Here is a 26,650-nt window from a genome sequence, read left to right on the forward strand (position 1 = left end):
CATCAGTGAAAATGCTTTCATAAACCCCCTCAATAAACCAGTCATATATAATTTAATAATTCCTTATAATAAAATAAAATAGTTCCTTATAATAATAATAAAAAATAGTTCTTCTTCCTTTTTATTATTCCCTTTTCCGACCAAACGATCGCATTTTGCCCAAAGTGACCTGACACAACAGCGCCACCTAGAATTGGACCCCTATGGGAGTAGGGACATGAAAAGTTTGTCAAAGGGAAACGAAATTCGAAACAGTGATAGAGAACAATGAGACAAGACAAAAGATGAATTGGAGCATGACCCTATGACGAACAAGAAGTCGGCCATATTGGATCAAACATTCGGCACCGTTTTGACTTGGGTGTCTACAAAAAGATTCAAGTCCCTGGGGTTTGCTCCAAATGAGCTCAAATTTGTCATGTCACATCTAGAGACATGAACTCACAAAAATCATCAGAAGGAATTTTGATACTCCTTACGGTTCGCCCGTAGCACGCCGGCGAAAAACGCCTTCATTTCCTGTTTTTTCGGTGACCTGTCACGGCCACAGGCATGGTCCTAGAGAGCTCAAATTCAAATCACAATTGTGTGATCCAGGCCTGAATGTAATGAAATATGAAATCTAATAAAAGTGAACTCTATAGCGCCCCCTAGCATAGACATGAAACGTCAACATTATTGGATTTGGACCAAATTCGGGGATTAAATTCTATGCATGATTACAAGCAAAAAAGTCTATTACAGACATGATGTATTTTCCACCATTGGCCAGCAGGGGCGCAAAGACTCCCCCAAAAATAGTTTAAAAATTATTACAGGGACATGCTTAGTCCGATCGTGCTGAAATTTGAAACACTAATGTGAGTTTTTGACCTGAATATAATACACTATAAAATATGCATGATTACAAGCAAAAAAAGTCTATTACAGTCATGGTGTATTTTTCACGGTTGGCCAGCAGGGGCACAGAGAATCCCCCCAAAAATATTTAAAAAATTATTATATGCACGTTTTGTCCAATTGTGATGAAATTTCTATCAGTTATACACTGCATGACCATGATTCCATTGATATGTCAAATACAGTTATTAGGGATACAGTGCCACCTATATGAATGCACACAATTTATTATTGGGTGAAATAAAATTACTTTTACATTCATTTGTAAAACTTTGCAGAACATTCACTGACATGCTCCTCATCATAAAAGTCAGTAAGACCTATGCCCTAGTTTTACACTTTTGCCTCTAGAATAATTTCACTTTTGAGAAATTTAAAGGCACACTATGTAGCTTTTCTGGTGGAGGATGTGTTTTCATGCACTTAGTCTTAGTGTGACACTGCTCTTGACCATTAAAGTCACGTGACCTGTGGCTTAGTGTCTATAGTTTGTCTCTAGAATCATTCACTTTATCCAATTTTAAAGGTACACTATGTCATTTTTCTGGTGGGAAAACACCAGCTGTCCAGGCTGTCGGCCTGGGCAGCTGTTGGGAAGAGAGAGTGGCGTGCCGGGGCGGTTGCGAGTCCCTGGCGATTGCGTGGGGGGGGCGGTGCGTGCCGGGGCGAGGGCCACCATTGCCGCGCGCGGGTTTATACATACATATATATATTATTACTAAATTGTTATTTTAAAAAAATATTTTTATAATGAGCAAAGGAGTACAACATTAAGCCTATTTCCAGCCTTACAGTGAAAAACAGCTAAGAACCCCAAAATTTGGCATCAAACCAAAAATAATTCAGATTTATTTTCAATAAAACAGTCATTTCACAAACAACAGATTGTTACATATTAAAATCTTTGTTTTTACATAAATACAGGGAAAACATACAACAGGACAAACTGTGCTAAGACAAAAGGCAAGTTTCTTTTCTTCTTCCGAGATCATCAGCACTTCTTATAAATCCAAAGGTGCAACTTTTCAGGCACTTTTAGGTAAATGTAACATGCACTGAACAGGGAGCTGGAACTATGGCATATATGCTTCTTGACCATATACATACAGATAACAATTCAAGAACCTTCAAGTAACTTTGTGTTCCTCCCTCTGACCCTACCTTAGCTATGATGAGGTCTGGCCAGGTCAGAGTTGAGGTACACTACAGTAACAGTGATGTCATCTCGGTACATGCGGGCGAGGTCTTCAGGCAGGGAGAGCATAGAGGCTAGTTTCTCCTGGCACAGCTCTCCATAGTCTCCTTTGCCCAGGGCCTGTCTGATGAGGTGTGTGGCCACATTTGTGTCCAGAGCAGGGGATGCTCGGGCACGCCGCTTCAGTAAGAGCTCATGTAGTTTCCCAAGCTTCAACTGTCTCTCCATCTGAGTGACTGGAGCCTGAGGACAGATATGTAATATTTACTCAAATTAACCTATCAAAGCCTAATCTTTGACAAATTACCAAAATTGATATTTTTCCTTGCACACCATTTGAAACATTGTACATTTAGGTAGCCATATACATAGAAAATTTTAAATGAAATAGTAATTTTATTCTGTTTGCATAGGGAGAATATGAGCAGATTCATCTTATGTTAATGTGCCATGCTCAGTGACTGAATGACTGTAAATGCAGTTGGTTACACATATCAGCTGGGCTTCACCATTTCTGTGTGAGGTAAAATAATGTAGCAGAACATTGTGCAGCATCTTTAAAACCAACCTGCAAGTGAATCCCACTGAGATGTTCCCCAACCAGACGCACAGCCTCTTCGTTGGACAGCTCATCCCACAGTCCGTCTGTGGCTAGAATGAGGAAGCGGTCCTGAGGTCGCAGCTTGTGATAGGTTATCTCAGGAGCCACGTCCAGGTAGGGCGGGCTCAGGTAGTTTGGAGGGACATAATTGTACAAGTTCAGAGAATCCAGGTCTACGGTGGACTCCAGACTGGAAATGATGCTCTGTTGTAACTCAAGACTCCATTTAAACCTCACATCACCAAAGGCTCGCAACGGCATCAGAATCTAGTAAAACATTAATAAACACACAATAAATAACAACAATAAAAACAAAATAAAACATATTGCAGAACAGAAGGCTATTCCAAAAATATATATTATATAAGTTACTACTTGGTCACTCACTCCAAGTAATCGGTCATCTGTGACCACAGTATCTCTCTCCGACTGTGGGTGTTGGGCCTTTATCCGCTCCACCTCTGAAAAATTCTGGGAGTTGTGGTCCCAAGAAAGAGGCTGAGCACTCCATGATCCATCCTCTTCTTGAACCCCTAACACAGCCCTGCAATCCCCTGAATTGGCTACGTGGATAGAATCTGGGCCAACATGAGCCACACATGCAGTACAACCAGCAAACGCCACCTGGACAGAACACAAGAAAACACAACTGCATTTCTGTCTGTGTGAGTGCAAGTTAATTAATTCATCCACATGAAATAGTAAATTGATAAAAACTAGGGTATCCAATATTTTCTACCTGAATGGCTGTGCTTTTCATCAAGCTGTTCAAAAGAGGGACCTGGGCCTCCAAAGAAATATCAGCATCAAGTCTTTTGAAGGCCCGATCCAGGGCATCAGGAGGGCTAAAAACAGTGCAATTTTATCCTGTTTTGGCAGTATCCTGTTTTGTCCATCAGCACTACAATATTTTGCAGTAACAGGCTAAGCAAAAGTGATAATAATATGACTTACCTCAAGCCTTCACTGTGTTCTTCACTGTCTAGAACCTCCTGCCAGAAAACCCGCAGGTGTTCGATGTAGAGTGATGCTGATTCTCTGTAGTTATAGTCTGAGTGATGTTTATACCACTGTAGAATGGGAGGAACAGCTCTGCCCTGTTCCATGCAGCGCTCCAACTCCTCCAGGTTCTGCTTTGGCATCATTGCCACAGCAATGTAATACAACAATCTCTCACTAACCGCCTGTGCACACGCCCAGCCACCGTGGCCATCAAACACTCCAAAAAGCATCCCCTTTGACTGAGAAAGAATAACTGTTAAATGTCTTGTAAGTGCATGAAATAAACAAATAGATAATTCAGAAAGTACCTGTAGACATGTGGCTGCACTGCGGCGATCCTCATTTGGAGTATTGGCAGCAACCTGGTTGCTCTCAAACTTCCTCACAGAGCTGAGACCCCTGCCATCAAACTCTGGCACACTCACACTCTGCAACACACCAGAGAAAAACAAACGTAAGATTTAATGTTGTTTCATGCTCGGTTCTTACATATAGTTAAAGCATTCATTCACATCCCGTATATTACCTGTTCATTTGATCTGAGAAGGCTGTTGATTTGGACCTGGCTGAGTTGAAAATCCAAATCCTGACGGGTTGAAAAACTGCGCGATCGCTGAGGTGTGCTTTGTGATTTTTCACGAGTGCAGCTCGTCTGGTCAATTTCGTTAATCCATGATGAGAAGTGACAGCGCTGGCTGTGTCTAGTCGTGTGTTTAGATGAAAATTCTGCAAGCTGAAGACACTTGAACATAAAACGTCGGTAGGTTTAGTAACTGTATATAAGATTTAAGTTGAGTAAGGACAGAAAGCGCACAGACCTGAGATGAAGCTGGGGCAGAGGAGATCCGTGAGCAGTAAGCTCTCTGAAGGATGCTGGCGCACACACGCCCAGACATCTCCGATAGGATGCTCTTGATAAGGTGGGGTATTATACCTCGATTATTACTGTAACACAATGCAAACATAACACAGCATAACCATGAAGTCTGTCTTTCTAAACAGGCGAAAAACAACACAGCTGACCAACAGTAGTAACGGCAGCACTGGCGTTAAATACATAATGCTAATGACTACTAGCCTGTTAGCTTTGCAAAGTTTACAATTCACGCTACAGTTTTCAGTATAGATATGTCTGCACTAGATATGTCTGTGTAGAATAGCGTAAAGAGTCAAATACCTTAGAATATGCAAAAGCGGTGCACATTAATTTCTAAAGACGTTCACTGAAACATTCCAGCTGCAGAAGCTGCTGCGGCGTGACGTACCAGCCTACGTTTGACGTGCTTTCGTCACACGCATTGACTGTATGACTCAGCTGTAAAGATTTCGTCTTTTAACACATTTTAGAGTACAGTTTCAACACAATATAACATTTTTGTCGAACATAACGTTGTAGAAAAAATAATTTTGCACTAATATAATTTTAGGTGCCTTTTTTTCACATTTCCAGCTGTGGCGCCATAATCGCGTTACCATGGTGTCCAGACGTCAGCTAGCTAATTAACCAGATGCTGCCAATTTAAAGTTTTGTTAAGTCACAAGGATCCTTAAATGTCGGATATTTAATTTTGTCTTTTATAACATTTAGATGGTGACTTAGTTATTCAGTGACATGGACACAAGCCGAGCAGTGGATGGCAGCAGTCGAAATAGTGAGTCACTTAAATAGTAAATTCATTGAGTTTTAACGGTAAACTGTATAAGTCTGAAAATCAGTCTGAAAACTCGCATAAATATTATGCTAGCAGTGAGGTGGTTGGACTGAATTAGTTAATATTTGCTCTCAGCCATCAGAACAGATCTCAACTTGCTTCTTGAGTGTCTGAAGTTCCAGATGAAACGTCCTGACCTACAGAAACAAGCCCTACTAACTATTCATTCTATCTGTGAAAAGAAAGGTATTTAGCTCAGTTTACAACCAATGAAGTAAAATAAGAGTTTATAAATAAGGTATAATTATTTGTACAGAGGATAATGTGGAGCTGCTGAGAGAAATGGGAGGTGTAACTTTTTTATTGAACCTCTCCAAGTCCAGCATTGTTCAGTCAGATGTGAAGGAAATGGCTCTCTTCACTCTGGGAACTCTGGCAGAGGCCAGTGGTAAGAGATGATGGATTCATACTTGTGCAGTTGAAGAAACATGCATTACAAACAATGTTGTCTCATTTGTGTTCATATTTTCTTCAATTGATCCTTTTTTTTTTTTGGTAGTTTATTGTAAGAACTCACTGAGCAGAAAGGAAATATTTACAGACGTGGCTGACTGGTTGGTGAGAGAAGATGCTCCACTGACAAAGAAGAGAGTTATTGTCTATTTTCTTTCTGTTGTGGTGTCCAACAACAGTAAGTTGTGAAATTTAGCATATAGTTTAAGAAAAAACATTATTACCATTTTAACAATTAACAGTAATTTAAAGGTACACTGACATTTTTCTGGTGGTCGTTTGCTACCTGCTTGTCTGCATGGAAATGTTGTTGCTTTCTCCTGGATGTATGGCATCAAACATTTACTGCTGTCTTTATTGAGGAAAAAAAACATACATTCTTACTGTGAGCTGAATTGCCTCTCCACAGGTCTGACCTGTAACATCTGCTAGTTTCCATAGATAAATTCAATGCCATACTGAGGAGCACTCTGGACAAAGCAATAACATATCAATAACGTAACGTAAAATCTGCATGTGACGGATGTACTTTGCTTTTGCTTAAATGCTGTTGCAGAATTAGGACAGACACTGGCCCAAAACACAGGCTGTCTGGAGATTCTTTTCAATCTTTTCAGGTACTATCTTGAATTAGACTTAGATACTTTGAACATCAACTTTGATCATCTACATATGAGCCTATTATTGGTCTTTTTTTTTCCAGAGCCACATTCCCTCTGTCTCCAGAGGATAGTTTCAAAACAGCCAACTCTTCACAACTACACCAACTTTGGTCTTCAGTGTCTAGTGCTCTATGTGGATGTGTAAACAATCCTCAGAATGGTATTATGTATTATTATATATATATATATATATATATATATATATATATATATATATATATATATATATATATATATATATATATATATATATATATATATATATATATATATGGTATATATATATATATATATATATATATGGGTTACTCTTAAACATGTAATATTTCTTAATAATAAAACATGTTTCTCCTTTTCCATTAGAGGAAGGACAGAGTGCTTGTGTCATTGTGTTTCCAACTGTGAAAAACTGGTTTCAGCAGATTTCTCTTCCTCAAATGGAGATATTTCAGCCCATATATTCTTTCATTGCAATGACTGTAGCAAATAACTGTAAGTACTTGCAGAGATCAATTAAATGAAACATCTATTATGTTTAAGTATAACACTGCAATGCAATACTTTATTGTGTAAATATAAAAAAATATTGCATTCATAGATGTAAAGAAACCAAAAGACATGCTGATTATTTTGTCCAAATCATATTCTATTCTATACAATTCAGTTTTATTCTGGACTCAGGGTCCAGAGTTTTTTCTGGGGAAAGTTCCATTCCTGATTGTCTAATGGAGATGTTAATGCATTTCCTGGTAGTTAGTGATGCACAGGTCGACCCATAACCCGTTGAACCAATGGTCACCTCGCGGATTCGGGCGGGTTGGACAAATAAATGAGAAGAAGTAGAGCGGGTGCGCTGTACTTTATAGGAATAGACTCGATACCGAATCGATAATAAAAAACACTCTTTCTTGAGACAATTACCATGTGGTCTGTGTTCCATAGTGGTTTGTGGTCATTTACTAGTCTGTGTTTTATTGCCATACTGTGGAAAGTTTCAAGCAAAGCATTTACATAATATAATAATAATAAGCAAAGGTGCATTTACATAATGCACCTTTAAAACAAAACAAATATGTGACTGCAGTAATTTATGCATACAGTACTCTACATGTGAGTAGAATCAACCATATGGATAACTAAAATAATGTATTTTTAAAATAAAAATGGTACTGTATTGACAGTTGACACAACAGTTGTATCTATTATCTTCTCATAGCACTAGAGAGCTCATGGTGTATTTGTTTTTACAGCTTCTGTGCAGGAGAGCTTTGCCGCTTCAGGGGGACTGGAAAATCTCACTTTGGTCCTGATTAGATTTTGTCTAGGGTCAGAGACAAGCCTGTTGGCCTGCCAACTGGCTGTCTCCACTTCCAAAACCCTGTCTGCCTGTATCAGTGATAACCGTCAGTATTGTTTTCCCAAAGACACATCGTTCAAAGCTGGCTGACATTCTGCAAAATACTGCTCATTGTGTATGCCTTAATGTTTTCAATAGCTGCCCTCGCTTCAGACCTGGCAAAGTATGGACTAGTCTGTCACCTCTTTTCATTGCTTATCAACCCAAAACTGGAGTCAGAGGAGAGGCTATCTGTGTTACTAACTTTGGGCCACTGCACAGAGGCTTCAGGTAATCCTTCCATATTTTCAATTTTTTTCACCAATTTACACTGTTTTTTTATTTTGACAAACCATATAAAATATTAAAAAAGAAAAATGATAATCTCTTTATTTAGTCTAGCACTCTCAAAGAATGACAACCATTTGGGATTGTTTTAATAATAGCAGTGGGGTCAAAGTACACATTTTGAATACTCACAGAAGCATGAACATTTTAGAGAAGAAATATGAACTACTAATAACTAGTACATGAATCACATCTATTTCAGAACTTTCTATTTCAGGTCTAAACTACATGGTTACATAAAAGGCAGCATATTTAGTTTTTAGAAGTATTTACTGTAACCAGATTGCAGCCCAAAAAGTTTAATTAATTGAATAAAGTTTAATAAAGTTGAATAAACAATTTAGCAACATTTCATAATCTTTAGCCTTACATCAAATACTTGGTAGGTGACAGGTTTTCATGTTTTCTAATTATTACTTGGTTTAGGGGGATAGTACCTGCAGTAAATGTTTGTCATATATATGTTTCATATTAGTTAAATTGCAGTTTGTTGCAAAAATGTGTAGTCTATGCACTTGAATTTAACTCTAAATATATTCTCCTGCTTGAAGAGGAACACCAGAAGCAGTTGGTGCAAATTGGCAGTCTCCCCGTGATCATAACTTTACTCGCAGAAGATACAAGCGAAGAGGTCCGCAAGGCTGCCACATTTATTCTGCAGACTTGTAAGCAGGCCAGTAAGTCAGTACAACTTATAGTACAGTACAGTTATACAGTGTGTTGATATATTTGTTTTGTTCATCTTTGAAGCAAACATTTTAAAATGTCCTGACACAAAGAAGAAAGAAAATGAAAAGACTATTCCAGATATAAACATAGACAAGTACCAAACATCTGCAGATGAATTACTGCATAGAATTGACCAACTTGAGAAGAAACAGGTATTTATATGCTAAATTATAAGTTAGATAGGGGTTGCAACCAAGAAAATTAGATTTATTTATGTATTTTTTTTTAAATTATTTTATATTTTTATTTTTTGTTTTGTTATAGGCTGAAGCTGAACAAAAACATACATACCCAAAGATGATATCTCAAAGCTCCACATGTGTTCCTTTAACTGAAATACAACCAGAGGACAGGTTTTGTGAGAGTGATGATGGATCTTTAATTATAAGAGTAAACAGGAATCTTAACAGCAACAAAATTAAGAAAAGTTCCCAGGAAGATAAAGCTAACAATGCAGGGGCTGAGAATTCATGGTGGTCTACATACTACTGCACAAGAACTGAACAAAGTGTTTCCAATGGGCAAAGGCTAGAGGGAGCCAGAGAGCTACAAGAAAATAGGTAACCAAATAGTTGCTGTTGACTATAATATGAAATGACACTTGTAAAACTGAAAACTATGTTGGCTTTTTTGTTTAGTCAGCCATTTAAAGTACCAGGTCCAATATGGCCAGATGTACAAAAAGACAACTGTTCTGTTGAGGAAGGTAAGAAACTGATATTTGTGTAGTTTATAGGCTAAGGTGGGGAGTACGCTGTTACATTTACTTGAGTGACTTTAAAGAAATTGTACTTTTCAGAGTACTTTTCTAGCAACATACTTTTACTCCTACTTGAGTCATATTTTATTGAAGTAACAGTACTCTTACTTGAGTCAAAGTTATGGCTATTCTTATCACTGTAATAAATTATATGAAATTATCTGAATATTTGTGTTTCCTGCACCGCTCCTTCAGATAGAATGTAGTTTCTCTCATTTTTGTGCCTATTCTTCAAAAATACAACATTTGGTGCATCATTTAATGTTTTATCCTTCAAATTACATTAACTCCAATTTATAAACAGATGTTATGTCCTGACAGTTACTCTTTATGTTAATCTCACTTGAGTCGTAGTTTTCCCAAATACTTTTTACTTTTATTTGAGTAATCTTTTGGACATCACTTTGTACTTCTACTTGAGTATTATTATTATTTTGACGAAACGTTTCTCTTCTTTCAGTACAATTTTTGGCTACTCTTCCCACCTCTGTGTATATGATTGTTTAAAGCAATATGTTACATGTTTGTATTTTATTTTATTTTTTCAGTTTTGAGTAATGAGGCAAATAATGGTGGTAAAGAAGCGTCCATTTCGGATGTCAGATGTACAGGTATGTCAAGCTAAAACAGAATTTAAACTATGACCTAGAATGGTTCATACATTTTATGATAAAGAAAACAGTATGTTTTTCATTACTAATTATTTAACATTCTGCATCATTTAAAAGTCTTGAAAAAAAAACAAGTATTCCCTCACCAGAACTGTCCCACCATTTTCCCATTACCTTTTTACATTACACTACGAACAATTTAAAATAAATGCACATAACAACTACTGGGCATATTGCTTAAACTTATTTGGATGATGTTTTTAAATAATTTTAAGTCAAATGAAACAATACTCTCTGCTCAGCCTGTACATTAACTTCTGCGTTAAAGTGAGTGCCAGGTTAACCTCTTTCCCTTCTTATTTGTCTCTTGTGTACCAGGTTGTGTTTTGCGTTTCGATGAGGTGAACAGTCGCACATTCTCATCTCTTCAGAGCTCCTGCACCCACAGCTGTGATATGCATCGAGTCCTGAAGGAGGCCACGGAGCGCTACATATCTCATCAGGGCAGTCTTTTCATCCAACCAGAGCACCCACCCAGCAGCACCCAGGAGCAGTCAAACCCCTGCTCTGACACTGTTACCACTGCACAGGCACACACGAACCAGAAAAACTGGAGAGGTGAGGCCAGTCTGTACTCAAATGTACACTCTCTCGACAGACTTTTTTACATAACTATTATGTAACATCCTTACAATGCTTTTTTTTTTTTTTTTGCATGTACACCCACCAAATATCTAATGACATTCTATGTTAAAGTTATCAGTCTGACTCCAATGAAGAAGCCAAATCCAGTCAAGCACTTCCAGCTGACAGAACAATGGAAAAAGGACCAAGGCATGAGATAATAGAAAGAGCAGTCCTTTATTATGCAAAATTTACTTTAAGATATGAAACATTTATTTTGTTTTGTCATCAGAAACAAATTTATTTTGTTTGATGTTTGAGTAATCCTGCAAATAGCCAGTCTCCCTTGTCAGAGTACAAAAGACTTCCACCTTATGATGTCATTATGTACACCAGGAAGTGCTTCTATGAGTTTTTAAAGTACCTTCATCTTCAACAATCACTTTCTGTAATAAAAATGCAATAATTTAAGCTGTAAATTATGTAAGGACAGGACTATTATGTCCAAAAGTGGTTAAAAAAGTCTTAAAGGTGCTGTGCTTGGTCTTAAAAATTAGAAAAAATAACACATAATAGATTTGACAAGTCTTTTCCTTGTGATAGATGTGCAATTAACTCCTCTTCATAAAGGGATAAAAGCGACGGGGCCTGTTTTTTGTCAAAGAACCGGTAAGAGTTTTTGTCGCTATTGTATCATGATATAAGTCATACTGTACTTGTTAACACCAGTTCTCTTTCTCTCTAGTTCCAATCTTCAGTCGTTGTCATCCTTCTGAAAGTATGTACAAATACAGGGAGTGTTTGCAGTTTGCTTTTCGTGTGTCATAACTTTTAAGGCCGTGATGGGAGCTGTCCTGTCCTGCGCAGTGTTTCCTGGCAGGCTGCTCACCAAAGAGCAGCAGGAATGTAGAGCCGGAGCCAGGGTTTTCACAGAGCAGGCCAGACCAGAGCGCCACAGCTGTATTATCAAGCTATTTCACATGCACAACGACGTTTATGTGTGTGACATGAAAAAGTAGTGCAAAGAGTGTTTCCTGCTTGGAAAAGTCACCAATATGTCCGAGCTGGTGCTGTGCAGAATTCAGAGCCGTTTCCGTGACTATGCTTTGTACTACTGAACGAATTACATAGTAACCTTTCACCTACATTTCTTATTAAAGGTGCACTATGTAACTTTTTTGGTGCATCTTTTCATGGAGGTGTTTTTGCTTTGCCTTGGACATCATCATTATAACTAATAACTGATCATATCTGTCACTATGGAGGCAAGCTCACTAACTATAATGAAGCATAGCAACATTCCAAGCAAAGCAAAATACATAGTGCACTGACCTTTAAAGGCAATTTCTCAAGGTGGTATGTCACATGCATGGTTCCATAGAAAGTTAAAACCATACTGTGGAACATTCTCCATGTAGATAAGTTATATGCCATATTGTGGGAGATTATAGCCAAAAGAACAACAGTTCCATGAAAACAAGCAGGTGAAGGCCCTACTCGAGATCAAATGAGAGTCAGGTTTGTGAATATGCAGGCCTGCTCAGAGTAGGGATGCAGGTTTTTCAGAGCTATTAACTAAAAACATGCATTTATAATAGTGTGTTTTTGGCTAAAGATTGTGGCTTTAATAAATCTACATTTACAGAGAATGCACCAGAGAAGAGCAGAAGTAAATTTTTTCCAGATGACCATTCAGATGGGAATATGGATGCACAGACTTGTTCAAATGTAGCTCTCTTTCTTTACCACTTTAGATTCACTAATACATACTTCGATGACTGTTGTTATGTGATTGTTTGTGCTGTGTTGTTACCACAGTCTAGCTCCCAGAGGAGGAAGAGGCAGGACTTCAGCCGTGAGGAGGAGCTGTACTTACTGTGTGGAGTCAAGACGTACGGCCCCTCCTGGAACACTATCCTGTGGTCCTACCCCTTTCAGCATGGTCGGACCAATGTAGACCTCGCCAAAAAGTACAGGCGCCTAATGGTAATATGAGAACGTGACCCAAAAAAGGAACAAAAATACACTTTACTTATCTTCATCTTTTATTATTTACTATTTTATTTTTCATTTCAGAAAAACAAAGCAAAAGTTGAAGGTTTGACCTAGTTTTGCTCTAGCTCTCGATGACAATGAGTGTATTAATTTTCAATATTTATTTATGTTTATTTACATATTTATTTTAAAATAACCTAAAAATGTACTTGGTTGTAACTTGTTCCATATTTTAATATTTTTGTCTGTTTGAATATGTCTTATAATTATTACATGAATATGTGCTTTCATAACTCTTCCATAAAACACACATTTTCTCAGCAGTGTTTCTGCCTCATTCCGTTATGCAAATGAAAATGCCTGGAAACCATAGTAACAAAACATTTAAAACATGTTATACCAGGTTTAATTAATTTGCATTTTTTTGTATTTCACACTTTATCTAAGCCCCAACTAACTTGTCAAAAACTGTACCAGATCATTTAAACACACTTTATCGTACCCAATGTTAACAGTTTTTAAGCATTTTATTCTAATTTTCTTAATGTAAACTCTTCAGTCTCTGCACTGTGTTAGCTGCACATTTGCCAGTGCCAAGTGCTTGACTCAGCGCTAGCTTGACATCACAGGGCCAATCCCACTCCATGGAGACCTGTGATCATGTTGCTAAAGCATGGGGCTTATTCTCTTGCAAAGGCTCGAGGCAGTGGCCATCAGACGGGTGTGGCGGAAGAGAAAAATTATAATGCTATTAGTTAATATGATCACTGGCACCAAGGTTTGGTGACACATCAACCTGTAGTTTTTCAAATTTATTTTCAGAATTAGTGTTATATGTATTTTATAAGAAAAATATATAAACCTGATCTTAAAGAAGTAGGTTAAAGTTAACTTGCTTTTTTAACACACCACAAATTGTTATGAAACCCAACCCAGTCATACTTAGTGCTCAGAATTTTGCAATGACAATATTTTCCCCTGACCATTACTCATTGCATCACTGACTCCATTAATGAGTATTTTAAGATTATAGTCAAGTTTGTCTTTTAAGTGAAAATAATCCCTCACTGCATAGGATTGGCACTGGCAAAAGCTATCAATGATTGGAGTTTTACACAAGAATGACTATGTATATAGAGAAGTACTGGTAAGCAGCATTTTAAGTGGAAAGGCAGATTCAACTGTCCAGTCACTCCCAAAACACCAGACAACTCACTGCTTGCTTTCTACTTTCTGCTCTTGCGCTAAATCCTTAAAATCTTAAGACTTTAGTTGACAAATGTTTAAAAATGTGGTTGACTAAACCACCGACTGATTAACTGAAGAGTTAAAACCCTAATACCAAGAGACTGACTCCTCCTGAATGCCATAATGTTGTCGCTGGGATTGCGATGCAGTGAGTGAATGGAGAATGTGGCGAGAGAGGCACGCACTGAGCAGATTCTCATGGACCCGAAGCCAGTCCCAGGGAAGACTTTTGACCCCAGCCCTCCGAAAACCCCCTTCCTCTGGAAAGAATGCACGCCCCCCTCCTCCATCCATCTATCTCCCACAAGACCATGAGAAGGCACTCACTCACAGATTTACGCTGGCTGCCATTTTATTTCCATATGTACATTGTGTCCCATACAGTCCATGTGTGTAGTGCTGCTGTGAGACGTCAGAATGCCACTACAGTTCTACTTGGCATGCACACTGCTGCCGAATACAAAGCTCTGTTATCTAGGGAGAATTACATAATACATTACACTCCATTTATTATGTTTTGTTATTGCATGTTACAAATATTTAGTAATTTTATACATATATGTAAACACAAAATTGTTTCCAAATATTTGCACATTTTATTTTTACAAGCAAGCAAGCAACCACGCAATTAATCATCCCTTATGAAAATAGAAAATGATATCCGACTTTTGGGGACATTGCAAAGACCAAACACGTACATTGAACTGCAGGCCAGATGTTGATACAGCAACTCCCTTTTTCTATCATTCGATTCCACATTTAGTACATTATTATGCTTATCCACCAAAAACAATGCACTCACTTAGAACAAGAATCACATTAGATCATTTCCCTTACATTTGTTTTTATGTTTTTGTATGGAGGCTTGCATAGTGACATTAGATTCACTTTACTCATCTGCTTCTGGAATTTGCTGAAGTTATTTGCAGAGAGTGCAATCTCTATTGTCCAACACTGTCATCATCCCTGATCATACTGTTAAGCCAACAACAATTATGATTATAAAATTGTTATAGAATTAGTAGGCCACGTTAGGTGACAAAAATATAAGTCAGTAATTGTCAGGATTGATGTAAGGTTTCGAGGCTTCATCCCAAATGTCTATGGCATACTTGTGGATTCACATGAGCAGATCAGAGGAGGAGAGGAGAGGCTCGGGAATCGTCACGTCATTCATAATGCAATCAGGCACAACACCGTTCTCTTTGAGCTCCAGCTGTTTTAACAGTGAGCTCATGTTTTCTTCACTGTCGTCGTTTACAACTACAGTCTCGGAGGTGACTTGGCACAGGATGGGCTCCGGGTCAGCAATGAGGTCTAACAGAGGGGTGGGTTCAGGGGCAGCATCGGGGGTCAGCAGGTCTGTGTCTGGGATTATCTCGGGCACAAACATCTCCAGAGGCTCTGATTTGAAACATGCAACGGGTTCTGGGATTTCCATGGGCATGACGTCTGGAACAGGTTCTATGGAGGGGAGAGCTTCAGGCTCTGGGAGGAGCTCAGGTGCCTCACATGGGACAGGCTCTGGTTCAAGCACCTCCTCAGGCACTGCACATGCGACAGGCTCTGGTTCAAGCACCTCCTCTGGGGCTGGGCATGTCACAGGCTCTAGTTCTGGTTCAGGGAGGGCTTCTGGTTCTGGGACAGGTACAGGGAGCACCTCCGGCTCAGGGCACAGCACTGGTTCTACTGCAGGCAGGTTACACAGTACAGGCTCTAGTACTGGGATGGGCTCTGGGCCAACCTCAGGCACAGGAGCAGGGACTGGTTCTGGTTCTGGGACCACCTCAGGGACTGTGCAGGGGACAGGCTCTGGCTCAGGGACAGGCTCTGGGACAGGCTCTGGGACAGGGTCAGGGACAGCCGGGGCTTGGTCAGGTGCGGGCTGGACCTCAGCAGCAGGAGCCGGTTCTCCATCAGACTCTGGAGGGGTGGGCTCAGTGGTGGGGGGCAGCTGTGCCTCTGGAGGGGCAGTGACAGGTTGTGCCTCCTGGCTCTCTGGCACACTTTCCCCTTCTTTCTGCTCCTCTTTAGGGCTTTCAGCTTGGGCTGGTGGAGCCACCTTCTTCTTGCTGAACATGTTACCCATGGTGGACCTGTACATTAAACATGATAAAATCAGTTCAGCCATTCGTGCCACTTGAACAACACTGCACATAAATACAGGTCTTATCAGTTGCTATAATGAAGATTTCAAAGTATTTACATTCGGGCTTAACAACAGCGATTTGGTACATAATGTACTAGTGCGTCCTGGACATCATGTACTACATGCGTTGTAGAGTATACAAAGAGGGGAGCGTGAGCAGCGTGCACGGCGCTCCCCATCCTATTTCACCATTTCTTTTCTTGCCCATGTTTTGGATGAATAAATACACCACATCTTTGATTTACGAATTCCGATAACAAGTCACAGCATGTTTAAATCTGAACTGGTTGCATATACAAACTTTGCTGAAGCAAATTCTATATTAAACGTTCTATTAGTCTTCCTCCGTTATAATGATGTTGTTAAGGCGACTTTCATCAAAAATATGTATTTTTGTACGTTTTTATTTTTTATAATTTACCATCTGATATTACAGGTGTATTATTGACTACATACAACTAAAACTGTTAAAATGCCAGTCGATTTTAATGCGAGCTATCTAGATTTATCTAAACCAAAACGGACAAAGAAAGTCTTGCAGACGACCACGCCTCCCTCTCGTGCAAAACTGTTAAAACTGAGCATAAAGGCAAAAAACGCGTTTCCATCACTAGTTCCATGCATGCGTTACTAAGAGTGAGTGCCAAACCTTGAGTAGTGTGTCTCTGATGCAGAAAGATGAGAAAAGTTGAAAACGCTCTCTGGAGTTGAGTTGGAGAAGTCCGAACGTCAAACTGAAACACGCACGAGAGGACAGAGCTCTGCAGAGACGAGGCGCGTTCACGACGTATACAGGACGGACGCGTGCACCATGTGATTAACGGAATAAAAACACCCACTGCTCATGAGAGGAGGTTGCATATGGCAACTACACGTGCTTTCTATGTTGTCATATTCTTCTTTCCTCCTTAGATTTATTACTGTATAAGCGGTAGATAACTTGCTGACACCTTGTACATTCTGACTCGACAGCTCATATCCTATCATACAAACTAAATAAATAAATGTATAATAAATATATATTATTACAGCTATCATTTATTGAACAATAAGTCGACATTAATTATTATGACGGGTTTAGTACTGGATTAAACAAAAAGCATAGGCCATTCCTTTTTCACCCAGTGGCGGCCCTACGCTGATTTACTCCCCGGGCGAGACCGGGGGAAAAAAAAAAGAAAAAATTTGTACTTGAGAAGTACACAAATACAGCAAGTTCTGAGTTCTAAAATGAAATACCACTATCTATTGTATCAAATTACCTTTACATATTAGGGCTGATAAAAAAATATCAGAACTAACTGATAATAAAAATAGAATCTTGAATAGCTTCACAATTATCATGGCCTGTATCAGAAGTGTAAGACCACATAGAATATTTTAGGGATTACGCAGATATAAGGCCATAATATAAAACAAAGTACTGCAATTTAATATTGAAAATCACATTATAATGTCTAAAGAGAGTTTATTATTATTATTATTATTATTATTATTATTATTGTGGTATCGGAATCAGCATTGAGTATGAGCATTGAGTTTGAATTTTTTGTATCGTGACAATGCTATATGTCATATCTGTTATCCTTGTCCAGTCAGGAAGTAGAATACTGAACTCACATGCAGTTTAAAGAGAACTTGAAGGAGAAGGGAGCAAGACCAGCTGTGGTTGAAAATTAAACAAACGACCTATGACCATGACACTTGTTTTCTTCCGTGCTCAGAAGAAGTCTCAAACCCACAGGACAAAACATAACAGCTGATTTGGCAACAGCATTTCAACAGGCCATGTTTTTGTATCGGAGTCTTACATGGCAACGTGGCTCGATTGCAATTTCCCTCTTTTTGATCTTCATCCAGATATCAACTTCTCTTTTGATTTTTGCAGGGGAATTTATTCACACTGACACACTCCTCATCAGCCCATTTGATACTGCCATAGTACACAGCAACGAGACTGCATTCAAAATCTGGTACGATACAAGAAATCATGAATATTGGATGCAAAATAACTTTTTGGCAACCGTGGTGTTGCTAAGTTTGTACATACCGATAGTACTTGTTGCTTTTTCGTTGCTAGCTGTGGTGTTAGCAGCTTATGCCGATGACCAAGCAGTGATGTGGTTAAGTATGCTGGGTCAAGGATTGTCCAGCTTACTCCTCTTGGTTGGTATCCTTGGATTTCTTCACCTCCATTGGACTAATGTGAGTTGGAATGGGCTCACTTGCTGGTTCTTTGCCTGTGTGGGAGCACAGGTGGAGTTGGCTCTTACAGCAACAGTGACAAACAGGTCAATTAAAAGGAGTGACAAAATAGTGGACAATAGCAGGACAGCAACACACATGAAATCCAACACTGAAAATATTATTTAAAGACAATAAATGTTTTGGCTTTATTCTGTGTTTTTTTTTTTTTACATGCAACAGCGCTTTTTAATTTGGACTATGTTCTGTATGCATGTCAAAAACAGTGTGTACTAATCAGTCTTATGTAATTTGGCAGGTTTTTATACCAGATGCCCTTCCTATAGCCATAAGCCATGCATAATGTGACAGGCGGAGGCAATGTGGGTCAAGTGTCTTGCCCAGAGGCACAACGACAGAATGCACGTGGGCATGGTTTGAACTGTTTGTACCAGCTACCTTTAACCCACTATGGTACAGCTGAACGTTTTTGTATGTTTCAGTAAGTTAAAATGAATCATATTTGCCAAATTCAAATACAAACTCTGCAAAACTGTGTGCATACTTTTTGTAAATAAATTGGACAAGATATTTTATTATGACATATATTACTCTGGAATTTGTCTCTTTATCACACATAAAAATTAAAACTTTATGGAAAATGTGTTATTATTGTAAATGCAGCATTAGTGCACACAACATTCAAAAACTGCCTTATAGTTGCTTGAGATCCAGAATACACACTTCTCTAACACTTTACAAAAATGTGAGTCTGGTCACTAGTGAATCTCCGCCGAGGTCAAATAGACAAGACTGACAGGTGAATTTGTCAATCAGGGACACGCATGATCTGTCTTTATCAAAACAAATATGGTTGCTTATGTTTATAATAGAAAGGAAAACTATATCACAGGGGTCTGAAAATCATTTTGGTTTACTCCAGAATCAAAGAGAGAAGCACTAAACTAAATCTTAAGCACTAAAATCTGAAGTGAGAGAAATACAACCAATGTGGTTCTTCATTTCAGCTTCACTGAAAAAAACCCCACCATATCTGATTGGACAGATGTGTTTGAGCCTCAAGGGAGAGGTGACCAGACTGATACCCCTCTACATATATTTAAAACTTATTCAAAAACAGGTACAAACAATTTTAGTGCCAAAGTTTAGCAATATGGTTGTCCTTCTGAACAGTCCAAGATTCAGGTGAAGAAAATTTCCCGCACCAGTTGGAATGCATCATCCTCTTTCTTATCATCTTTAGTCGCAGCCTGTGAGACTCCATCTTTGTTTACATTTTGTCCTTCCTCCTTACAGTCCTGCACTTCCCTTCCCTTGTTACCCTCTGTGCTCATGGGGTATGGCAACGTCTCCGCCTCTGTAATGTCCATGTCTGATTCGGACACATAAGTCCTGTCCTGGTCATCTCCGCTGTCTGAGGACTCCAGTGATACCTCTGCTGCTGGGTCCTGTTTAGAGCCAGGATCCCCTCTATCTTGCTCAGTCTGGGCTGTAGTTTTGGGGTCAGTCTGTGAAGAGATGTGCACAAGACCTCCTGTCAATACTGGTCAATGCAAGAAATTGTCCATATTTTACATATATTTGGAATAGTGTTGTCACAATACTAAAATTTCAAACTCGATTTTGATACTAAGGAATTGACTCAATACTCGATACGGATTACGATACCATGAAGAAAGAGAAAACAATAACACAACAACAAAAAAGCTGAAGAAAAAACATGCTGCTTTTAATAACAGAATGTAATTTTCATACACAACAGCACTTTCTTTATGTTACCATGAGATCTTATACTAGTTCTGAAAAAGGTCAAAAAGACACTTGCTCAAATAAGTATTGTATTGGATGCTGCTGTTAATATTTTTAGTTTTAATATATGATGATTTCCAAATTATTTACAGAAATATTTTTGGAGGTTGCTCGCAGGTTTAGAATATGATGTGTGCCAGTGTTCCTGTATCTGTTAAATGGTTCTAAAATTTTTCAAAGCAAGTACCACTAGGATAATATTTGGCTTTCCGAATACCATCAGATCCAACTTGGAGATGATCAGATTATTATTAGGGATAAACATGCTGTAAAAGGAGGCTTAACCACTGATAAGGTAGTTCAAAAATTATTACCCTATGAAGAACAAAAAGATGAATAGATTTCTTAGTACAACAATTAATTTAATAGCAACAGACACCGCGTACCACAGTTGAGAAACACAATGTTAGGCTTATAGACCCTATATATATATATATATATATATATATATATATATATATATATATATATATATATATATATATATATATATATATATATATATATATATATTCAGTTATATTTACATATATACAATATATACAATTCAGTTATCAGTGGATCTGCTGACTGAACTAAATATTATGAAGACAACATACAAGAATGCAATGCTATTATTACTCTTTATTAATACCTGCTATGTAAACTGTTTGAAGAAGTCCAAAAGCTGCAAATTGATTTTTTGTATAAGTGACGTCATCTGAAACTCTTGTATTTTGGTTTTGAAAGCGAAAGTGCGCCACCTTGTGTTCACTCTGCAGACCTACCTGTGTACGGCTGGTGAGAAGGTACGACACTGCAGCTTCTACTAGCTCCTTCTCGTTCATACAGTAGAAAACAGACCTGGACCATATGGAGCATGCACACACAGATACAAGTCAGTGCCACGGACAAATATGGCAAAAAGCAGTGCGGTTAGCCATATTAAAGCCATGCTAACCTCGCTACTTTCGGCTTCCTCTTAGACTTTAACGGTTCTTTCACTTTGTCTTTGTCCTTGTCCTTCTTTGACATCCATGGCGGTAGTGCCCTGTGCTTTTCAGACATGGAGGATTTATTTGAGGTATTTCCACAAGTGGCAAAACCTGGATAAAAAGCAGCGAAATACTACAAAACGATACAGAACTACAAAGCTAGCTAGCGTCATCACGAGTAGAAAACGTCTGCAATCTGTACTATGTGCATATTGCGCCTCTCAGTGGACAAACATGTCAGTGCAGTATTTTCAATATTTTGAGAAAAAATATTGAATATACTGAAACTCAAAACTCCACATGAAATATTTTATACTGCGCTAGATTAGCTACAAGGCCTGTTGGGTAGTTTCAGATAATAATTTTATTTAGGCTTAGAATCTATAAGACCACTGTCTCCTGGACCATGGACCGTATACAGTATATTTTTTATGTATGTTCTGGATGCCCAAGATATCTCATTGTGGGTTTCAATAAAACTACTGATAATGTGTTTTATAATATTGTATGTTCTATTCTAAATTTTTGTTTTACTCAATATCAGATTAGGCACAATATCAACCTACAGCTCAGCTATTCTACAACATTTTCTTGAGGGTCAGATTTTTTGGCAGACCATGGTCTCTGGGCCGGATAGTTGCATGATGTGCTACAATATCTAATACAATTTGGCATCACATAAGATAGATTCACTAGTCGGTGGAATATTTTTTCCAATAATGATATAATAATATAACTAAACCGGGAATAAATCAGAATTTACCTAGAATGAAAGCAGGTCCATCTAAACTAGAACAAGTTGTATTTTGTATAATTTGTAAGGTGGAGCCAGCATCAAGATTAACACTATGATTAACCCTAATCACCTTTAGTATTAAAACTCTCAATAACAATAGCAAAAAACTAAACGCAATCTGTAGCCTGCATGGCTTACTGTTAGTAAAATGTAAATATGCTATAAAATGTAAATTATATCCAATAGACTATACAAGGAAATGCAATGCTAAGATAAAAATGGTAGCTTTGACCTGGGCCATATTATTTCAGGGAATTTTTAATTTTTTTTTCCCCCCCGTTCCATGGCAATTCTCACGTTACTCCTTTGCTTGCACAGGCTGTGACTTCCCATGATGATGCACTTACTGATGGGGTGTACATATATAACAGACTTGTGCACATTTCTAATCCCATGTGGTGGTCTGTATGACCCTGCTCTCTGTGTCCTCTCTCCAACCCCTCACTGGCTGCTCTGATGCTAAAAACAAGCTCGCCTCTCACTTTGTGTCAGTTTCTGTCACTGCGGCCTGCTGTGCCCTGTAATTATGGCTCTAAAGCCCCTGCCATGTGCTTAGCCACTGATTGCAAGTCCAGCTTTGTATATTTGACTAAATTAAAAAAGGAGGAAGGGAGGGAATGACTGACACAAAGTAAGAGCATGGTGAGAGCAGATGTATGCTTAAAACAACAACATGTGAAATGGAGGGGAGATGGATTCTGAGGACATTTTCACATGCAAATCAAACACTATTACTTGACATGATTATAACACAGAGCAATTAATTATGTCTAGCTATTAGTGATGTCACGACACTGAAATTTCAATCTCGATTTTGATACTAGGGAATACACTCGATACTCAATACAGATTCTGATACCACTGAGATAATTAATTAATGATAATTGATAACTGATTAATGTCTGTGTTTAGACAATAGAATATGATTTTCAACATTAAATCTGAACTTTCTTTTATATTACCATGTGCTCTTATAGGCATGTTCCATAGTGGTACATGGTCCCGTAGCATACTATGGAACATTCCAGGCAAAGCAATAACATTTTCATGGGAACACACATGTAGCCACAACAGAAAAAGTTACATATTGCTCCTTGAATATTACCTCCTTTTTATTAACTCATCGTGGATTTGAACATGATTACATATTTGCCTAATCTTCCAGAAAGTGGCATTGCCCTCCTCCTCCTGTTTCTTGCGGCTGGCTGCCATCTCCACAGATCAGGCTAAGAAGATTTCTCTCTGCTAATGGACCAAAGCCTGGGGCAGCTTTTCTTGTGAGTTGATGGGTCAAACTTGCCAAAAACGTCTGCTCTTTGGTCACTGCTCTGCCTCTCCACTGGATCCCACCACAATGGCTCTGGCTCCATTTCATAATCATATTGAGTATAGATTTGACCAGGGCTGATGTCCAATCAAATCCTGTGCTTAAAATATCAAACTAGATATTCCATCTAATCTTATCTAATGAGCTCTCTCACTTCCTCAGTCTTCATTTCATTGCCCCAGCCCTTTCACCCTAATTGATGAGAAGCTGACTAATCTTGTAGTTGTCTTCTTTGGCTTAACCCTGATTTGAGTAAGGGTCATTACCATTGGCCATCTGTCCCAGGAACACTCGTCGTGATTGGCCATATGGCACAGGGCAGCGAGGTGGAGGAAGAGCATCTCTCCAAACTGAACAAAGATTTAATTAACAAAAATGCCTTTAAAGATGAGTTTACCAGCAGATATTATGTCTGAGTATACTATTAAGTTTATTACTTTTAGAAACTTGCAGCATAAAAACATTAAGAAATAATGTAGTATTTTGTGTTGCCTTTGCAGCCAGTCCCTTCTACATGTTTGAATCCAGAAGGGTCTGTCATCAGACCATAGAGCGTGACAAACCTCCGCCTTAACTTGGGACGGTCCAACTACAGCCACTAATTTGTAGCAGGTGTCTCTCAAATGTGGAAGACATTACCTCTTGAATATTCCCATATCATTCAGAAAACGTTTTTTAAAATAACAGTTTAGTGTTTTGCTATTTCTTAATCCTCTAAGTGGTTAATCTACCAGTCAGTCACACACAACTCAAATAGGGGAGACAGGTTATAGTTCCAGATTGATTCATTTTTGCAAGCTCGTCATCAAAGCATGTGGTTTTGGCTGTCCAGGTAATGCTTTCTGAGCAAGATGAATGATGCCAATAGATTGAAGGTCAAGTTAAGTAAGAATGTTTACCAAAAATTTATCCTATATAGATTTTTTTTTTTTTTTCAGAAAAAACAGTATCTGATAGTTGTCTTCTGATGACTGATGACAATGCCTATGTATCAGTGTTTAAAATCTTTAAAAAAGACCACATATTGTCATGCAGTTGTGTTTCTGTAACAATTATGTGAACACACAACCACCTCTTTAACTCCACTGCTCTTCTAATTCCATCTAAACTAACTAGTCTGATTAAAATGTTTTAGGATAGGTTAGGGCATTAATTAAGCATTTACTAAATTTGTTATGAGTTAAGTTTTTGTTCATGTTTTATTAAGGGTAATTAAAATAAAAAGTGTTACTGACTACTATGTACTGCAGGTGATTATTTTATACACACTGACTGTGAGTAACATAGTTTTTCTTCTAAGTAATATATTCACAATGTAACAGTACATTTACTTGAATAAGAGTTTATATAGTTTGAATACTAGATTTTGTGCATTTTTATTGCTCTTCAATCAGATGTTATATCAGTTACTCTTACTTGATGAATGGAAAGGTATTCTGAGATACCTTTTCATTCTTCCTGGACCACTACTGTGTACTTGTACTTAAGTGATATGATTTGGAAGCAACCATACTTTTTTACTTGAGTATATTATGGAAAATCTGCCCGCCTTTATACCTCTGTATATACTCTAACTATATACTCTATTTTGTTGGGTGTAAATAATTGGCATTGTACATTCTATTAAACTGCCAGATTTTCTCACTACTTCAGTCACATGTCTTCCTGTCCTCTGGCTTAATCTGCAGAATTTCAAAATGAGTTGTTCATTTCATCCTTAAGTGCGCACTAATAAGAACAATGCCATGGCTGCTTAAGACTGCAATCAAAATGCTAATTACAAAGTCGCTCCGAGAAGTGATCAATTTAGGGTCCATTAGCCTCCTCTGACTCTCTCTCTCCAGTGTGACTATCTGAACTCTCACGGCTAAAACTGCGCTGTTGTTCCACCATAAAAGGACAGCAAATTCAAGTTCAAAAAGAAGCAAGAACGCATGTGAAATGACAATATAAAGGTACTCTGTCACCTCCTTGTCTCCATGGTGATCTTATTACTTTGCCTGGATTATTCCACAGTATGACATTAAACAAACTCCATGGAGGCAAGCAGGTTATGCCACCAGTCTGATCTGTGGAGAGGCGATCCTATTCACAGTAAGAATGCTTGTTTTGCAAGATATTTTTATAGGAGCACCTGTAGTGGAATAAAAGCAAGATAGTGTATGTTTGATGTCATATTGAAGAACACACAGGCAAAGCAATACTATCATCTTGGAGACAAAAATAAGATGGACCCTCCACCAAAAATGGTGCATAATACATCTTTAAAATGTTACACAGTATTTGTTGTCTTTGACTGGCCAATACTTTTGTCAGACAGGAGCCATGTATTCTTGTGTAGAGCAACCTGTTTAAGGTAGAGGCATGCTATACGAAAGGAATCCCAAAGAGATTAAGGTGTTTTACTGTCCCCATAGGAAAACCTCTGCAAAACTACAGCATATATTTAGAATGGACTTTTTCTCAATTAAACCTTAGACCTGTTGTGTGTTATGAAGTCCTCTTGCAGTTGTTGGAAGAGAAGGTAGCATTTATAAGGAAAAAAAGAGGTCAACAGTCAAGAACAGTTCTTTTTCTTTTGTTTTATAACAGTCTCCACTTCTGTTAAACCTACCTGCTTTCCCAGGTGATACTTCCGAAGAGGCTGCCAAGATGCGGTTACTATGACGACGGACAGGGATGGAAATCTTTGAAGTGAATTAAAGGCGAGCATTCCGTCTGAGAGTACCAGCAGACGACTGCTTTAAGCATGCCATATGGTCTTTTGCTATTACTCTGCCCTTTAGATGTGACCTCACTATACCCATCCTTATATAGGCTAGACCAAAATGAGGCTAGTTATTCCCATATGCAAATGTGCTGGTTCTGGTTGGACAATCTGCAAACTTTAAATGGTTAGTCCGCTGATGATCAATAACACGGGTGAAGTGTATTGCCTAAGGACATAACAACAGTTTACACCAGAACCACTGCTGCCCAACTGTGGCGCCTGGTATTCCCACTAGTCTCCCACTGGCCACACAGACTTTTTGCTGGTACATGAGTAAATGGCTGAAACTAATCCCCAATTCAGCTAATTATGAATTTAATTCAAATAGATGACTCATATAATTCATTATTAATGCCATCCCGTGAAGGAGAGCTCAATTTACTTAGCATTCAGGGGTGGTGACGCACATGCGCAATCAGTGTTTATCTCTATCCGCGCCAAACC

The 26,650-nt window shown here is 38.4% G+C and overlaps 4 protein-coding genes across 5 annotated transcripts; 1 reads left to right on the plus strand and 3 right to left on the minus strand.

Moving 5' to 3' along the window:
• Nucleotides 1–1,761: 1,761 nt before the first annotated feature.
• pdp2 (putative pyruvate dehydrogenase phosphatase isoenzyme 2) lies at nucleotides 1,762–4,986 on the minus strand. 2 transcript variants are annotated; one of them, XM_020932164.2, is made up of 9 exons: nucleotides 4,876–4,986; nucleotides 4,517–4,643; nucleotides 4,225–4,431; nucleotides 4,007–4,126; nucleotides 3,651–3,937; nucleotides 3,436–3,541; nucleotides 3,084–3,320; nucleotides 2,664–2,963; nucleotides 1,762–2,338 (listed from the first exon to the last, which is right to left on the minus strand). In XM_020932164.2, the coding sequence occupies exons 2-9, from the start codon at nucleotides 4,592–4,594 to the stop codon at nucleotides 2,063–2,065; spliced, it is 1,611 nt and encodes a 536-aa protein (XP_020787823.1). In that variant the 5' UTR covers nucleotides 4,595–4,643; nucleotides 4,876–4,986; the 3' UTR covers nucleotides 1,762–2,062. The 2 variants fall into 2 exon arrangements, with proteins under 2 accessions (XP_020787823.1, XP_020787821.1); XM_020932162.2 differs by having other exon boundaries at nucleotides 4,225–4,440.
• A 175-nt stretch (nucleotides 4,987–5,161) lies between these two features.
• terb1 (telomere repeat binding bouquet formation protein 1) lies at nucleotides 5,162–13,126 on the plus strand. Its single transcript, XM_055155981.1, has 20 exons — nucleotides 5,162–5,350; nucleotides 5,486–5,596; nucleotides 5,667–5,798; nucleotides 5,910–6,041; nucleotides 6,420–6,480; nucleotides 6,567–6,685; nucleotides 6,889–7,017; nucleotides 7,776–7,928; nucleotides 8,021–8,152; nucleotides 8,761–8,886; nucleotides 8,960–9,090; nucleotides 9,203–9,498; nucleotides 9,577–9,644; nucleotides 10,247–10,309; nucleotides 10,688–10,927; nucleotides 11,537–11,602; nucleotides 11,679–11,711; nucleotides 12,579–12,661; nucleotides 12,752–12,919; nucleotides 13,010–13,126. Exons 1-20 carry the CDS (start codon nucleotides 5,311–5,313, stop codon nucleotides 13,040–13,042), a joined length of 2,316 nt encoding a protein of 771 aa, XP_055011956.1. The 5' UTR covers nucleotides 5,162–5,310; the 3' UTR covers nucleotides 13,043–13,126.
• A 1,380-nt stretch (nucleotides 13,127–14,506) lies between these two features.
• On the minus strand, nucleotides 14,507–17,124 carry LOC110166838 (protein TsetseEP-like). The gene is made up of 2 exons (XM_020932152.2): nucleotides 16,975–17,124; nucleotides 14,507–16,272 (listed from the first exon to the last, which is right to left on the minus strand). Exon 2 carries the CDS (start codon nucleotides 16,263–16,265, stop codon nucleotides 15,297–15,299), a length of 969 nt encoding a protein of 322 aa, XP_020787811.1. The 5' UTR covers nucleotides 16,266–16,272; nucleotides 16,975–17,124; the 3' UTR covers nucleotides 14,507–15,296.
• A 1,993-nt stretch (nucleotides 17,125–19,117) lies between these two features.
• si:ch211-127m7.2 (uncharacterized) lies at nucleotides 19,118–21,498 on the minus strand. The gene is made up of 3 exons (XM_055155604.1): nucleotides 21,280–21,498; nucleotides 21,107–21,182; nucleotides 19,118–20,038 (listed from the first exon to the last, which is right to left on the minus strand). Exons 1-3 carry the CDS (start codon nucleotides 21,384–21,386, stop codon nucleotides 19,712–19,714), a joined length of 510 nt encoding a protein of 169 aa, XP_055011579.1. The 5' UTR covers nucleotides 21,387–21,498; the 3' UTR covers nucleotides 19,118–19,711.
• Nucleotides 21,499–26,650: the final 5,152 nt, after the last annotated feature.

Source organism: Boleophthalmus pectinirostris, unplaced genomic scaffold (assembly GCF_026225935.1).
Source record: "Boleophthalmus pectinirostris isolate CB_2022bp ecotype Guang Dong unplaced genomic scaffold, ASM2622593v1 HiC_scaffold_2, whole genome shotgun sequence".
Classification (NCBI taxonomy): Eukaryota; Metazoa; Chordata; class Actinopteri; order Gobiiformes; family Gobiidae; genus Boleophthalmus; species Boleophthalmus pectinirostris.

Coding starts and splice junctions, on each gene's coding strand:
- si:ch211-127m7.2 (XM_055155604.1), bottom strand. CDS start 21,386: ATGTCTGAAAAGCACAGGGCACTACCGCCATGGATGTCAAAGAAGGAC. Junction 21,183..21,279: donor AGGAAGCCGAAAGTAGCGAG/GTTAGCATGGCT, acceptor CATATGGTCCAG/GTCTGTTTTCTACTGTATGA. Junction 20,039..21,106: donor TTCTCACCAGCCGTACACAG/GTAGGTCTGCAG, acceptor ATCTCTTCACAG/ACTGACCCCAAAACTACAGC.
- terb1 (XM_055155981.1), top strand. CDS start 5,311: ATGGACACAAGCCGAGCAGTGGATGGCAGCAGTCGAAATA. Junction 5,351..5,485: donor GGATGGCAGCAGTCGAAATA/GTGAGTCACTTA, acceptor ATTTGCTCTCAG/CCATCAGAACAGATCTCAAC. Junction 9,091..9,202: donor ACCAACTTGAGAAGAAACAG/GTATTTATATGC, acceptor GTTTTGTTATAG/GCTGAAGCTGAACAAAAACA.
- LOC110166838 (XM_020932152.2), bottom strand. CDS start 16,265: ATGGGTAACATGTTCAGCAAGAAGAAGGTGGCTCCACCAGCCCAAGCT.
- pdp2 (XM_020932162.2), bottom strand. CDS start 4,594: ATGTCTGGGCGTGTGTGCGCCAGCATCCTTCAGAGAGCTTACTGCTCA. Junction 3,938..4,006: donor GTGCAGCCACATGTCTACAG/GTACTTTCTGAA, acceptor ATTCTTTCTCAG/TCAAAGGGGATGCTTTTTGG. Junction 3,542..3,650: donor GAACACAGTGAAGGCTTGAG/GTAAGTCATATT, acceptor CACTGTTTTTAG/CCCTCCTGATGCCCTGGATC.